The sequence below is a fragment of the Anguilla anguilla genome, chromosome 18 (assembly GCF_013347855.1).
Source record: "Anguilla anguilla isolate fAngAng1 chromosome 18, fAngAng1.pri, whole genome shotgun sequence".
In the NCBI taxonomy this organism is placed as follows: domain Eukaryota; kingdom Metazoa; phylum Chordata; class Actinopteri; order Anguilliformes; family Anguillidae; genus Anguilla; species Anguilla anguilla.
Window position 1 is genome coordinate 23,980,350 of NC_049218.1, and position 15,457 is coordinate 23,995,806.

Here is a 15,457-nt window from a genome sequence, read left to right on the forward strand (position 1 = left end):
CTCTCCAGTTAGCCTAACCTGCATGTCTTTGGACTGTGGGAGGAAAGCGGAGTACCCGAAGGACACAGGGAGAACATGTAAACTCCACACAGGAAGGCCCGGTCCGGGATTTGAACCAAAGACCTTCTTGCTGTGAAGCAACAGTGCTACCCAGAACACCACCCCCTTAAATCTAACAGATTTGCATATTCTTAATTACTACTCTCTAAAGAACTGTGAAGACTCGGGCTTTCTCTGGGGGCAGGGCTGTAGAGGGGTTGAAATATGCAACGGGAAACCGCAAGGCTTTTGTACTCACTGTAGAGGATGGAGCCCAGGGACGCGTTCGATTTCACGGTCAAATAAAGTGTAACTACATATCCCGCCTCCGGGGGCGGTAGAGCGCTCCCATTCCCCTCGGTCCCCAGCAGAGAGGTAAGGAACGGCATCTCCAGGTACGACGTCCCGTCGAAAGAGGGGAAGAATACAGCAGTGTCTGGAAAGGAAAATCAAACAAGGTTTATCAAGCGAGCGTACGTTCGAGATGATTTCCCATGTAACTTTCTCGACACAGGTCTTGGAACACTAAACACTCCCTCTACTCCAAGAAACCTTCTCTTGGCGCTCCATTTTCAAATGGAAAATAAGAGAGCAATACACTACCTTAACCCAGTAAAAATCCCAAAGCTTTCTGTTTCCAATTGGGGCCCTCAGTGATTAAGAAAATTTTCCCAGAACAATTTTCTCTTGTATTTTTATGTTTCTGCTCAGAGATAAATGAAAGCTACCAGAATGGATGAATGCCCTGTTGCTTAATTAAACAGATTATCATGTAAGAAATTCTGCCGAGATTAAATAAAATGAGAGAGAGAAAAAAAGAGAAACTAATTGTGTTTAATTCATTCTCTTCTCCTCGCTTTATTTCCACAAAGATGTGAAATTTGCAAAAACACTTCAACTGTAGACAAAAAAAAAAAAATCTGGTTAACGGTGAGGACCTAGCGGCAGACCTTGAAGTAAGACATGAAAATGTACTGTTATTATTGTTATAATTCTAATTCTAATAATAATAATTATTATTATTATTATTTTCAGGGCCTGTCACAGCAACAATTTACAGTCTCCCAGTAACATCAGTGTGATATTCAAAAAAGACAAGGGCCACAGAGGATTAAACTGTATGCAAAGACAATCTTTACAGAGATAATAGGTTCTATGAAACATTAGTAACAGAAACAGTTCATGAACAGTTCATAGAACGTTATAAGCAACTGTGTAATTTTGAAAAACCCACCACGCATCTATTTCAGACTGCTCACCTGTACCTGCGAGTTAACTTCCAAAAGTGAATTAAGTGAAATGATAAAATCACTTAATTACGCTCCATCACCAAAGCAACCCCACAAAACAAGGAACAGGTGCTGCCATAATCCACTTCAGCTCAAAACAATGCCTAGGGCATTCAACAACCACAAAACAGAAATCGATGACTAATCTTCAGAAGTAAAGAACTTTACTCTCACTTTGAGCTTTAATCAGTCCACAGAACATTCCGGTTCTTCATTCGAACCCTTCCTGATTTGACCCAAGCTGGCAGCAGAGATACAGGTCTGCCCTAATGCTGTACAAACTGGCATCTAATGAAATGTGTATTAAGGAGTTTACATGAAGACGAGGATGAGTTTAACCATTTTGTTGCCAAGATTCTGCCACAAGCCAGATTTTCCTCTGTTGCAACAGCATGGTCCAGCTCATCTATGAGGTCAGAGTATGGTCATCCTGCAGTCCAGCTCATCTGTGAGGTCAGAGTATGGTCACCCTACAGTCCAGCTCATCTATGAGGTTATAGTATGGTCACCCTACAGTCCAGCTCATCTGTGAGGTCATAGTATGGTCACCCTACAGTAAAGCTCATTTGTGAGGTCATAGTATGGTCACCCTACAGTCAAGCTCATTTGTGAGGTCATAGTATAGTCACCCTACAGTCCAGCTCATCTGTGAGGTCATAGTATGGTCAACGTACACTCCAGCTCATCTGTGAGGTCATAGTATGGTCACCCTACACTCCAGCTCATCTGTGAGGTCATAGTACGGTCAACCTACAGTCCAGCTCATCTGTGAGGTCAGACTATGGTCGGACTTCATCCCAGCATACACATTCCCTTCAGCTAAAACACTGCCCAGAGTCAATACCTTTTATACATTGTATTGAATAATTGTTATTTTAAAAGCTTAAGAACTGCAATGTAGGATTTTTTTACAGCTTGTTGCTAGAGAGAAATACTGCTAGTTCACTTTATTCAAAACCTAAGTTGTGTGTTTCCCAGTATGTGTATGAGAGAGACAGAGAGATAGAGAGAGTGAGACAGATCCACAGAGAGAGACAGAGACAGCAAGAGAAAGAGACAGTGAGAAAGAGAGAGAGATACAGCCAGAGAGAGAATATGTTTGTGTGTGTGCGTGTGTACATGTGCCTGTGTGTCTGTCTGAGAGGAACCACACAGGGCCTCTGACAGTAGAAAAGCAGCGAAGTGGAATCTGCGATGGCTCTGGCATCCTGGCTTGTGGGGGTAAAAAGACTTTTCAAAAGTAAAAACAAAAAAAAATATATATATCCTTTCATAGCCGAGGGACGGGATGAGTCACTGAATATTTTATGGGGTCAAACAACAAACCCAGAGAGGAGGGTGCAAGCTTCAGCACGCCACATTCGACAGATATTTACTTTATAACTCCTACCGCTGCAATCCGACAGGAGGGTCTTAGCTCTCGATTCCTGCCTGAAAAGCCAGACCCTGGCAGCCAGTATATGCACCGCGGACGCCCACATAAGTGTACCTTTGTGCCTGCTATGATGATATCACAATTTTCAGCCATATCATTATCCCTTTATCTTCAGCTTTAAAGCAATGTGTAAGGCTGCAGTGCAGTGTAATGGGTAAGGAGGTGGTCTTGTAACCTGAAGGTCGCAGGTTCGATTCCCGGGTAGCACACTGCCTTTGTACCCTTGAGTACCCTTGATTACCCTTGAGTATATATCCAGCTGTATAAATGGATGCAATGTAAATGCCATGTAGAACGTTGTGTAAGTCGCTCCGGATAACAGCGTCTGCTAAATGCCTGTAATGTAATGCACTCTCCATGTGCAATAGTGGGTAATGGGCTTTTACTATGAGCTGCGAGCAACAGTAGCAATGAGGAGGCTGAACTCTGCAAACCTCTTTTACAGAGGTACATCCGGGGCTCTAATTGGAGCCCGGGAAGGACTGTCTCCCTGCGCTGACTCGATCAGACGCGTTGTCGTTTACGGCACATTAGCCTTTCGCGACCTTTCGCCCTGGCCTACTCTCTCCTCGGCAAATAGATTGACACAAGAGGTCCACAAATCAAGCTGTGAATGAGGAGGGGCCGGTGCAGCGGTCAATAGCATTCACTCAGAGAGACAGAGTGCGACCGCTTCCGGCATCGGGTCGTACGTTTGCCCAGCATCTCCCTGTCAGCGCTCTGTCCTGTCCAGGACGAGGAGCTGTTTCCTGTTCAGACTGAGGAGCTGTTTCCTGTTCAGACCGAGGAGCTGTTTCCTGTTCAGACCGAGGAGCTCTTTCCTGTTCAGACTGAGGAGCTGTTTCCTGTTCAGACCGAGGAGCTCTTTCCTGTTCAGACCGAGGAGCTCTTTCCTCCTCAGACTGTGCAGCTCTTTCCTGTTCAGACCGAGGAGCTGTTTCCTGTTCAGACCGAGGAGCTCTTTCCTGTCCAGACCGAGGATCTCTTTCCTGTTCAGACTGTGGAGCTCTTTCCTGTTCAGACCGAGGAGCTCTTTCCTGTTTCCTCTTCAGACCGAGGAGCTCTTCCCTGTTTCCTCTTCAGACTGAGGAGCTCTTTCCTGTTCAGACCGAGGAGCTCTTTCCTGTTTCCTGTTAAGATCGAGGAGCTCCTTCCTGTTCAGACTGCGGAGCTCTGTCCTTAACTTTCAGTGACAAATTTACCATTACATCACCCATCACATGTTCTAAATTACACTATGTTTTTGGGTTAATTAATGTGGCAGCAAGCTTGTGATAACCTGAGGGAATAAATAAAAAAATAAAAAAATAAATATATTGCTCCTGGCTTGGACCTTTCTGTGTGGAGTTTCCTCCCACAGTCCAAAGACATGCAGGTAGGCTAATTGGAGACTCTACAGTAAATTGTCCATCAGTCTGAGTGTGTGAGTGAATGGTGAGTGCATGGTGTGCAATAGATTGGCGACCTGTCCATGGTGTATCCCTGCCTCTTGCCTAATACATGCTGGGATAGGCTCCAGCACCCCCCGTGACCCTGACCAGGATGAGCAGGTATACATAATGGATGGAAGGATGGATAGATAAATGCATTGCCCAAGGTTAAGTACCATACAGGTTTGCCTAACTACACAGCTTTGCGATTAACAGACCAAATGCTGTTAGTTTCCCAGAAGATCTAATGTGACAAAGTGTTGGGCAGTAATGAGTCATTTGGGAGATTTGTGGATGTCTTCTGATTCTCACCATTTGTCTCAGCCGGACCTGTCAATCACACACGTGCGGTACATGCATGCGGTCACAGCGTTTGCTTCTCACAGGACGAGAGATATGATTTAACGAGCCACTCCGATGCACCAACGAGCAAAGCTGCCACAGCAACACCGTCTCTCCGGGGTACACGCCTCGAGCTTTAACTATCGATCGCTCTTAAACAATAAAACTCTTTTTCTTCTCATTTCCTTACTTATTTACTTATTTATTTGGCAGTCGCACTTGCAGAGGGACTCACCCCGGCTGCCACGGTAAAGATACTCGTAGAGCGAAAACAGTCTCGCCAGTCGCAGACTACGCGGAAACTGCCGGATGCTCCAGAGAGCTGAAGACCAGAGTTTTCCCCCCGCCAGCGCTTGTCTGAGCGTCTTCACGCCTGCTGGGAGGGCACGGCGTCACATTTCACCTGTCTCATGTTTTCGCCATTCATCCTTGTCGCACGTGCTCAAACGGACACCTTTCGTCTCCCGTCCGAACAGAGTGGGGGGTGGGGGGGGGAGCGGAGACTGACCGCGTCCCGTGAAAAGGGCCACATTTTCAATAAAGCGCCCTTTAAATCACATTTACAGCTCTCCCGCCCGATCGATAGTGTGTTTTATGGCTGGCGGAGAAATTATCAGAGGATAGGGGGGGCGGGGGGGGGGGTGGGGTGGATGGCGATTGAGGGGAGGTACGGGGAGCACGCTCGCGGGTCCGGGACGTTAAACCTTCGCCCCCCCCCCCCCCCATCGCCCCCGCGCTTGCTTTCTCCGGCCCCTCTGGGGGATTTCCCGCCCATTTGAGCAGTGAGCGATCGGGCGGGGGTCCGCGCTGGATTTATGAAGACTGCGGCTCTCTGGTAACGAGGCAATCTGAGAGCCCGTGATCAATAGAGAGCCCGGTCTGAGAGGTTTCCTGCTCTCCCACTCTGTGCGCCCCCGCACTGTTCCATTATATTTCTGAGGGTGGGGGGGGGTGGGGTGGGGGGGTGTTCTCCAAAAATTGAGTCTTCGGCTTATTTCTTTATTTTCTGATCATTAAACTTTCAGTTTAGGGCTTACACAAACTGCTAAGACTGGCTCTATCCGAACAGGAGCACCAGATTTCTCGCCTCCACTCCTCTGCTTTGGATGTACTGCATGCGGATTGCAATGTAGTGAAGATGTCAAAGCAGAGATGAAAGAGTGAAGGAAGGGGAGGAGATGGACATGGATCTGTTATCACGCGGCAGGCAGGCTGGTTTGGGCTGACATGGTTCTGGCAGTGCTCTGGTTCTGGGCCTTTGGATGTTGGAGTTATAACTGAAGCCAGAGCTGTTGGGATGTCGTCGCTATCCGTGCCGCCTGGGGGCCTGCCCCGGCCGCAAACATGGAATCTGATGCACGCTGGGACGTCAGTGACTGGCCCGTGCCCCGCCCAACGTGCCATGGCCCCGCCCCCCCCCCCCCCCGCCCCTGTCCCCGCCCACATGGCCCTCGCTCCGCCCACCTGGGGTTGCTTAGTGCTTATCATAAAGCTCAGTGCCTTATCTCAGGTCATTGATCAGCTTAACATTGTGATTTACCCAACCAAGATTTAAAAAAAAATTTTAAGAAGAGCCACTGTGACCGGACATGAGAGGTCACAACTGAACACGCGACCGGCGAAGACAGCCGTGTCCCGGAACACCGCCCCGCGGGTCACCGGTCACATGACTACAGCGCCTGCGGCGCTCCCCCGCGCTCCGCTCCCGCGGCGTGACCGCTTAGCGCGTCTCTGGGGCCCGCGGCCCCGCCTGAGAAACACCTGCGCATCGGGACCGAATCCAGGGAGCCGCGGAGGCCCGAAATTACCCACGATGCCTTTCACCGAAAAAACAAAAAAAACAAAAACACGCCACATCGGGGAATGGCTCATTAATACGGGTCAAGTTACCCGCGGAAGATGCAAATGGGGACGATCAGTCTTGTGGCGGGGGGGGGGGGATGGGAGGTGTGTGTGGGGGGGGGGGGGAGCGCGTGATTCGCCCGGGTTCGAGGCGCCGGAGAGCCTCGTAAGAATTATTTAATACGTCGGGCCGCTTGATTATGTGATATTTCCCACGGGGGAATACAAATGAGCCCGGCCCCCGAAAATAGGCCCCCCGCTGCTGTGTCGCCTCGCCTGGGGAGACGGGTGGCATTTCGGCGGATTACTTAATTATCCAGGAATTAGCACTCTCTGCACAAACGGAGGCGTGTGCGGTGCGGAGGGGAGCAGGGCCGGGGGGGGGGTTGGGTAGGGGGGGATAGGCGGTGGGGGTCGGGGGTAAGCTGGCCCTTTTCTGGCATTTTTTGGGACGGGGAGTCAAGGAGATTTTGGCAGTGCTCCGCTGGCCTTACATGACCGATCAGCTCAGAGGTGCGGAGGACAGGGTCCCGGAGAACGCTCGGCCTGGCACGGTTACCCCGGTAATGAGACGGAAGGCTCCGTTTGGCTTTTACGGGCACCTGGCATCTGTGGTGGCACGGGGCACGAGAAAAAAAAGATTTTGTGTCAGCTTCCACATAATGCTACTGCAGCTTTTTACAGCACTGCAGTAATGCTGCAGTAACACTGCAGTGATGCTGCAGTAACGTTGTGTAGAACCCTGGTGAACAGAAACATTGCAGCGATGTTATTACAACTTTCCACCATCAGCAGAAAACATGTCACATCTATCTATCTATCTATCTGTCTGTATGTCTGTCTGTCTAAACTATATGAAATGGTTTTCCATGGCTGAGCAGCCATACACAAGCCCAAGACCACCGTGCACAGGTGTCGGCTGGAGTGGTGCAAAGCACAGCGCCTTGGACTTTGGAGCATTCTCTGGAGTGATGGATCACGCCTCACTATCTGGCAGTCTGACGGATGAATCTGGTTTTAGCAAATGCCAGGAGAATACTACCTGCCTGAATGCACAGTACCAATGGTAAAGTTTGGTGAGGGAGGAATAAAAGTCTGGGGCTGTTGTTCATGGTTTGGGCCAGGTCCCTTAGTTCCAGTGAAGGCAAGTCTTAATGCAACAGCATGCGATCCCATTATAGACGATTGTGTGCTTCCCAAACTGATCGGAGAAGGCCCTTTCCTGTTTCAGAATGACAATGCCCCCAGGGACACTGCACAGAGCCCAGACCTCAGCCCCATCCAACACCTCTGGGATGAATGGGAAAGTCAACTGCGAGCCAGACCTAATCGCCCAATCAGTGCCTGACCTCACTACCGCTCTTCTGGCTGAATGGAAGAAAATCCCTGCAGAAATGCTCCAACATCTAGTATAAAACCTTCTCAGAAGAGTGGAGGTTGTTATACCCGCAAATGGAGAACCAGCTCCATAATAATGCCCATAATTTTGGATGAGATGTTGAATGTCAGGTGTCCACATACTTTTGGCCATGCAGTCTGTCTATCTATCTATCTATCTATCTATTTAGGAATAAATAAATGCTGTTTGTAACTGGACAAAATCATGACAACATTTAAAAACATTAAAAACCCTTTAAAACGTTACTTGGCTAGTCGGGGTGTCACCAGGGTGATGAATCCGCTCCTAATTATTCGCTTGGCAGACGCTCCACGCTGAGGGGCAGTTCAGCACTTTAGAACCCTATTATTACATTATACAACCACATATCGACTCCAGCAGCATGGGGGTCAGGGCTATAATCGCCGTGCCACATCCAGGGAATCAAACGCGCAACCTCCTGGCCAAAAGCCCAGTTCCTTTACCGACTGCAGGAGACAGTGTATCGAGTTCTACAACCCAGAGAGCCTCTACGCGTACTCCTAATTCAGAGGGCTAGCCTACTCGGACTAGCAGGGGAGCAGAAAGCAGATCTCCACTTAATTACTCGGCTCATTTGGTACTTTTTACCGTTCGCTTGATTCGTGCAAGTTGTGAAAACAAGTCCAAATTAAGGCAAATAAATAAATAAATAAATAAATAAATGCACAGCAAGTGATTTGCGAGTAGCTCAAACTTTTAATTTAATCCTGGCCACTGTATCATTCAGCAATTCATTACTCACCTGTGTCCTCCCCCCACCCCACCCCCCCATCTGCACACTGTCTGATTAACCTAAATAGCATGTTACTTGCTCAGAGTCAATATTGCCACTGCAACACATTACGAAAAATTAGCAGGTGCTCTCATAGAGAATGACTTATACAATTAAGTACTGTGTAGTGTGTGCGTTCATATACGATACCAAGCACAGTAATGAAAGAGAAAAGGATGCCTGACAAGTTTGGATTCCTTCTCAATACATTATAAAATCTAGGCCATTTCTAATTATCCGGTTGTGAGAAGCCAGAAACATAATATGTAGGTCATTTGCGTATGATTTAAACAGAAGCAACTCTGCAAACACGAGAGAGCTTGTTCTCTAATAACTGTCCTATTTATTTTTGCTCATAAAAACATATATTTAATTCAGATCTTTTTTTTTTCTTTCTGAAATGTACAGTTAGCAAATACCCGCTTAAAACTGTTGATAAAGCTTTTTGGAATAAAAAAAACAAAAACAAAACATCTTTTAACCAAATCCATGATGACTAAACTGCATAATGCATTTTAGCGTGGTAATTTAATCGAGTCTCATTAACTTATTTATTTTTATGAGTCAAGGGGACAGGAAAGGTCCAATCGAAGAAGTATTTCAGATGCCAGGAAAATGAACAAATAAGCTACAGTACAATAGTACAACCAATTAAAAAAGATATATATACATTTTTCAGTGGAAGAACTTTAAATGGAACCTTTATGGAAGCAGCTGAGGGGCGGAGCTTCTGCGCACGTGAGAAGGCTGCGTGTCCGTTAGACAGGCGGGGTGCACAGCCCTGTACACTCGCGTGAGGTGCTCAAGCTTAACTGCTTCAGGAAACAGCCTCGGATGTAAAAGATACGTGTGTGCAATAACATCAATGGCGTGGCACGTTAGAGTGAGTCACCACAATGACTCAAAGGACATGAATACAGGAGAAAAAGGCAAGCAAGGGGGGGTGAGGGGAGTAAGGGGGGTGAGGAGGGATGAGGGGGTGTGTGTGCGGTGACAGGGAGCGTGAGGGGGGTCTGAGGAGGGTGAGGGGTGGGGGGGTGAGGGGTGGGGTGGTGGGAGGTGAAGGAGGGGTGATTGGGGATAAGGGGAGGTGGGGGGGGTGAGGGGTGGGGTGAGGGGGGTGAGTGGTGATAAGGGGAAGAAAGAGGAGGTGAGTGGGGATAAGGGGAGGTGAGGGGGGTGAGTGGGGATAAGGGGAGGTGGGGGGGTGAGGGGGGATAAGGGGAGGTGGGGGGGGGTGAGATTTGAATAACTGGCAGAAGCAGAAAAGTGCTGAAGAGCAAATAAAAGCGCTTCATCACGGTGACAGGCTGTCATTACTGCCCGGCTGAAATTACCCTCCTCAGCCCTCCCGCTCTCCTAACTTCACTCTCTCCCCTCCGCTCGGCGGGTACGCTCACCGGCGGCCGGAGGAAGCAGGCGGTCGCCAGCGTTCCGTGCGAGCGTCCAGCAGGCCTGCGGACGCTGGGGGACGGAGGGGGCGGAGCTGAGCGTTTCCTCGCTGTGTCTGACTCAGCCTGAAGGAAGCTCACGCTGCATATTTAATACTTCGCTCCGCGGAACTGAACAGATTTTTACGCCCGAAAAAATTCAGCCGAACAATGGAGGCCCTTTACTTCACAAATCTTAAAGTTTGAAACTTGAAAGGATTTAAATAAAAGTCTTTAAATTGAACTGCATAATCGCAAATGAGAAAGGCAGAGAGAGCGACAGATAGAGAGAATAAAGTGGTATCAGGAAAGCTATACCGAATGAAAGCGTAACATTCGGTCGTAACATAACGTTTACAATTAATGCGCCTTTTGAAAGCGAGGCATAAAAACGCGACATTTCGATGGAACGCGACGCGGGTTTGGTTCTCGTCAGCACGCACGCCGCTGTGCGGCGGGGATCGGCCGATAAAGCTTGGCCTTTATCGGCAGGCTGCCGCTTGCTGGGACGCCGGCCTTTGCAGATAAACTCGGCATTATCGGGAAAAAGCGCCCAGAGTCTCCGCTCCATCCCGCCACAGTTTGAAGACCCTCAAACATTTTATGCTCTGTAAACCTACAGCCCATTAAGACAGGAAATTGAATCTAGGGGCGCGCGGCTACGAGGGGAATACCAATGACGGCCGCGTTAGCTTCACAGAGAAATGTAATTAGCGAGCCCTCCCAAATCCACGCAAGACTTTCGCCGCCCGAGCAACGCGTCGATTAGAGGGAAAACACACGTGCTGTTATTATGCCGAATCCACTAATCCGTAGCTCAACAAAGGTACGCTATTTGGCTCAAAAACCGAAACATTATTTCGAAGGAAATAATCGCATTCAGCGCAGGCCTTTGGCGTCAAAGCTTAAGAAACTCAGCGCTGTTTTGCATCGAGCTGAATTCCTGTTGGATGTGACGGGGGGGGCATTGAGATGCCATAATTCAGACACATCCCTTTTCCCCCCCCTGTCTCTGTCAGTCTTTTTCCTCTTTCCATCTTCATTTGCAAAACAAAACCGCCGCCGGTCCAAATGTATAAACAAACGCCTTTCCCCTCCAACCGGAACGGCCGTCTGTTGAGCGCGACGTGCGGTTGCGTGCCCAAGCACAGGAGCTACCGCTATGCTATCTCCTAAAGTCTCCTAAAGTCTCCGAAAGTCTGCAGCCACTGTCCAAAGACCTTCCAGTGCATTACATCACAGGCATTTAGCAGACGCTCTTATCCAGAGCGAGTTACACAACTTTTTTTTTTTTTTTTTTTACATAGCATGTAAATACTGCATCCGTTTATACAGCTGGATATGTACTGAAGCAACGCAGGTTAAGTACCTTGCTCAAGGGTACAACGGCAGTGTCCTACCCGGGAATCGAACCTGCGACCTTCGGGTTACAAGACCAGCTCCTTACCCATTACACTACACTGCCGCACACGCAGGCCGCCGCTGCGTGGTGGAGCAGTCATCAGCATCACGAGGACGCTAGCGCTCCATCGCTTGGTACCTCGCTAGCTTTAATCGAGGCCCGCTAGGCGAAGCTAAGCCACTTCTGCATGAAGTCTGCTGTGCGCTAAGGATATTAGCAGAGACAAATCTGTGTTCTGAGCTTATCTGAGAGACGGAACGCGAGAGAAAACGATTCAATAAAATCATATTCCATGCACTCGTCTTAATAATGCTGCACAGAACTACTTATAAACCCAGGTCTGGGAGAAACCGCTTGCATGAGGTGGAAAAAAGATACAAGTAACTATAAATCAACTACAGCTGAATAATTTTAATAATATACTTTACAGACAGGGAAACCCACTTGTAGGTATACTGATTGTAGAAATAACCTGGATGTAGTGATGGAAATGTTCCTATTAAAACTCTGCAAGCAATAACAAATACTGTTTCTAAGAATGTTTTTTGGCTCTCAAAGCACGTAATTTGAATGCAGTGCACAATCTATAAATACAATATGTTTATTTAGTATAAACTTTATAAATCTAACTTGGGTTAATCAAAGGCATTTTAGTTTGAAATCTTTGTCTTGTGCACCTTCTGATTAACATTTGGTCACATCGTGTCACTTCATGAAAACACCTTTTGCCTTGTTGCCAACGCCCTGTTGTCACTGAGCAAAAATTCATCTTCACAAAGTAAAACGTATCCTAGGACACGTTCTGATGTGTGGTGTCAACATGCAGGCTATTTGACTGCCACAATTGTATTCATGTTGTCTGCAAAATTGTTTTATATGGAAAATGCACATTACTGAGTTTTAAAGTAGTGAAGCCCTCAAAGGAACATGCAAATGATAAAAGCTCTTTGAAGTCTGCTCTCTCAGCCAATAGGGGGCAGCGAAATTTGCATGTTCCTCCGCCTGCATCTCATTATCGCATCTCACTTGCATGTTTCGCCCGCCGCGAGCTTGACGCTACACGCTACGCACTTTAGGAAGCCTGATTTCGCTCATCAAAATCTGTTGTTTGTATTTTGCGGCGCTAACAGCCAGCGACTTCCGTTCAGCCGTGCGGCTGCTCGATCCCGCCGCCCTTGAAGGAAACCTAATACAGCTAATATCAAGCCTTCTATGACAGGCCGCATCCATCATTTAGTTAGCAACAGCTACGCGCGCGGGCCCCGCAACACTGCCACAACCGGTCGCTGGTTCGGATAGCGGCTTCATTTCAGTGTTTCCCGTCCCTGGTAAGGCCTCACACATCACGCGGTGTTGATGCGTGTTCACGCCCCTCCCCCCACCCCCCTTTTCTCCCCCCCACACCCCCACATTTCCCGCCCGCCAAGATGCGCATCGATACGATAAGCATTCGAGTTCTCCAGCTTTTCCTCGGCCACGCGCTTTCCTCGGCTATGCGCTTTCCTCGGCTACGCGCTTTTCCTCGGCCACGCGCTTTCCTCGGCCACGCGCTTTCCTCGGCTATGCGCTTTCCTCGGCTACGCGCTTTTCCTCGGCCACGCGCTTTCCTCGGCCACGCGCTTTCCTCGGCTACGCGCTATCTGCCGGCTAAGCCTCGTCTCAAATGGCGGACTTCAAAAGCCCTGTCAGTCACTCTTCTCCCGCTGCCGGCTGTCCATCTGTTCGCGAGGAAACCGCGCAGAGATAAGCGACCCTGAAGAAACTCCCTCCCTCTCTTATTCACTCGTTCATCAATCCTTCTCGCCATCTCGCGCGCTTCCTTTTGCATACGAGGCTCGGGAAAATCGCAGCAGACATACACCTGGTGAGAGGGGGGAGGAGGGGGGGGGGGGTTGAGCCAGGAATTCAGATTTATCAGTTCTCATTGGCTGGGGCTCCAGTAAAAGAGAGCCACTGCCCATTAGACCGCAGTCTACTGCTAATATCCGACTCAGGTACGGGAAAACACAATCCGCAAATGAGAAATGTCTCAACATTTTCACACTGTATTAAGGTAGCAACTGAGATAAAAGCATCGCAAATGGCCTTCAGAGTCTTTATATGTAATACGCAACTCAAACGACAAACTGTACATTGAGCACGCAGTTCTTCATGATGACTCTTCACAGACAGAATCCAGCACTCTCTGAAAAACACATCATGTACAAATACAGTTTAATGCATTGAACGCTTTTTCTGCATGCAAAATGAGTCTGTATATAAACCATAGCTAAGTAATATAACGCTACAGACGCACACCGTGCGTCATAGAAACCGGTATTCTCCGGTCTCACAGTTACAGAAAGCTTTTAAGCAATACGCACTTGGCAACCGGAAGACTGCTGACTCCATTCTCGTGGCCAGGGGACATCTTAAAACGTTAATTATTAAGCAGATAATTGGTAAACACCGCTGATTGCCAGAATGTCTGGGGCATCAAACTGATAAATTCGGGAGGTTAAGCTCACATGTTTTAAGTTAATTTATTTGTATTCGAGCCAGCGCTGCACTCGCTGATGTGTCTCTAAATGGAGGCATCCATCCACCCCGCCACCTAGCCGCCCCTATCTATACATCAGGCTCGACACAATGCTAAATTAGCCCTCGACTGCAGGCAGAACGATGAGCCTAACGGGAAGTGGGCTTTCTGTTAAAACTTTCTACAACTTCTGTCCGCCTGTTGTATCCGTGGATCCGCTGGTTCACTTTACATTTACATTTATCTATATACTGCACATAGTTAGTTACGTATCCAAAACTTTATTTAAAATGAGTGACACAGCTCACACAAAAAAAAAACAAGAACAGAAGAGCGATAGGATTAATGGTACACTTATTCTAAAGAGCCCGGAATCGCGAGCCAATAAAGACGAACGGGCGAATCACTCAGCGGATTGCTTTCCCTCCGGCACTTTATTATTATAACTCACCGTGTCCTGTCAGCGGAGGGGGGGGGGGGGGGGGGGGGGGAACAGAAGCTTTAATGACAGCCGGCTTCAACGGCCCAATTAAATCAAAAGGCAGGACGGGGCCGATGACAGAGGAGCGTCGATGTGAATATTAACTTTAAAAAAAAATGATTATTCCCCGTCGCCTCCGCTGTCTGGGCGCGAGGAGGACCCGTCGGTGACCGGCCGGCCGGCCGCCCCCCTCCCTCCCTCCCTCCCTCTCTCCCTCCCTCCCTCCCCGGTGTTTTTTTCACCTGGGGTGACGCGGCAGTTTTTTTCACCGGGACGGCGCTGTCTCTCTCTCTCTCTCTCTCTCTCTCTGTCTCTCTCTCTCTCTCTCTCTCTCCCTCTCTCTGTCTCTCTCTCTCTCTCTTGGCGGCTCTGCTGCCGCTGGGTCGGCCGGGTGGACGTCATTTGTAATCGGGGAAGGGATTTATATGTTTTTTTTCCCCTCGCCGGGGCTGTCTGGGAGCTGTCAGTCTGCCCGCCCACCCCTTTCCCCCGGGGTTCAGTCTCTGACGCCTCAGCGGCGCGCGGAGGGGGCGGGAGGAGGGGCGGGGCGAGCGGAGAGGACAGGCCAGGTGAGGTCGCGGAAACTGGCAGGTAGCGGAAATCTCCCTTACAGACTTTTCCTTAAGAGAGGAGACATTTCCCCCACTCTCTGTCTGTCTGTCTTTTTATCCGTCTGGCTGCCTACCTGTCTGTCTGTTTGACTGTCTGTCTGTCTCCATGTCTGCCTGCCTGTGTGTCTGTCTGTCTGTTTGACTGTCTGTCTGTCTGTCTCCATGTCTGTCTGTCTGTCTGCCTGCCTGCCTGTCTCTTTGTCTCCATGTCTGCAGTCTGTGAACTGCAGGTGTGTAAAGTGCAGGATATATTGGAGGAAGTGATGCGTAGACGATGACAGAGGTCACGCCTGCTTTCCCATTGCCATGTACATTCTAATGAACCGCTGAGCTGTTCTGGCGTTTATGTTCCCTCAGAAAGCGTGTGGTAAGTGGTGTCCCTCAGAAAGCGTGTGGTAAGTGGCGTCCCTCAGAAAGCGTGTGGTAAGTGGTGTCCCTCAGAAAGC

At 48.9% G+C, this 15,457-nt stretch overlaps 1 protein-coding gene across 1 annotated transcript in view; it reads right to left on the bottom strand.

Annotated features, from left to right (window-relative positions):
• Nucleotides 1-15,457, bottom strand: part of eys (eyes shut homolog) — a 184,547-nt gene that overhangs the window by 88,049 nt on the left and 81,041 nt on the right. The window contains exon 14 of the mRNA XM_035400963.1: nucleotides 299-475. Within this exon, the coding sequence (XP_035256854.1) occupies nucleotides 299-475 (177 nt within the window). The remainder of the gene's footprint in view (nucleotides 1-298; nucleotides 476-15,457) is intronic.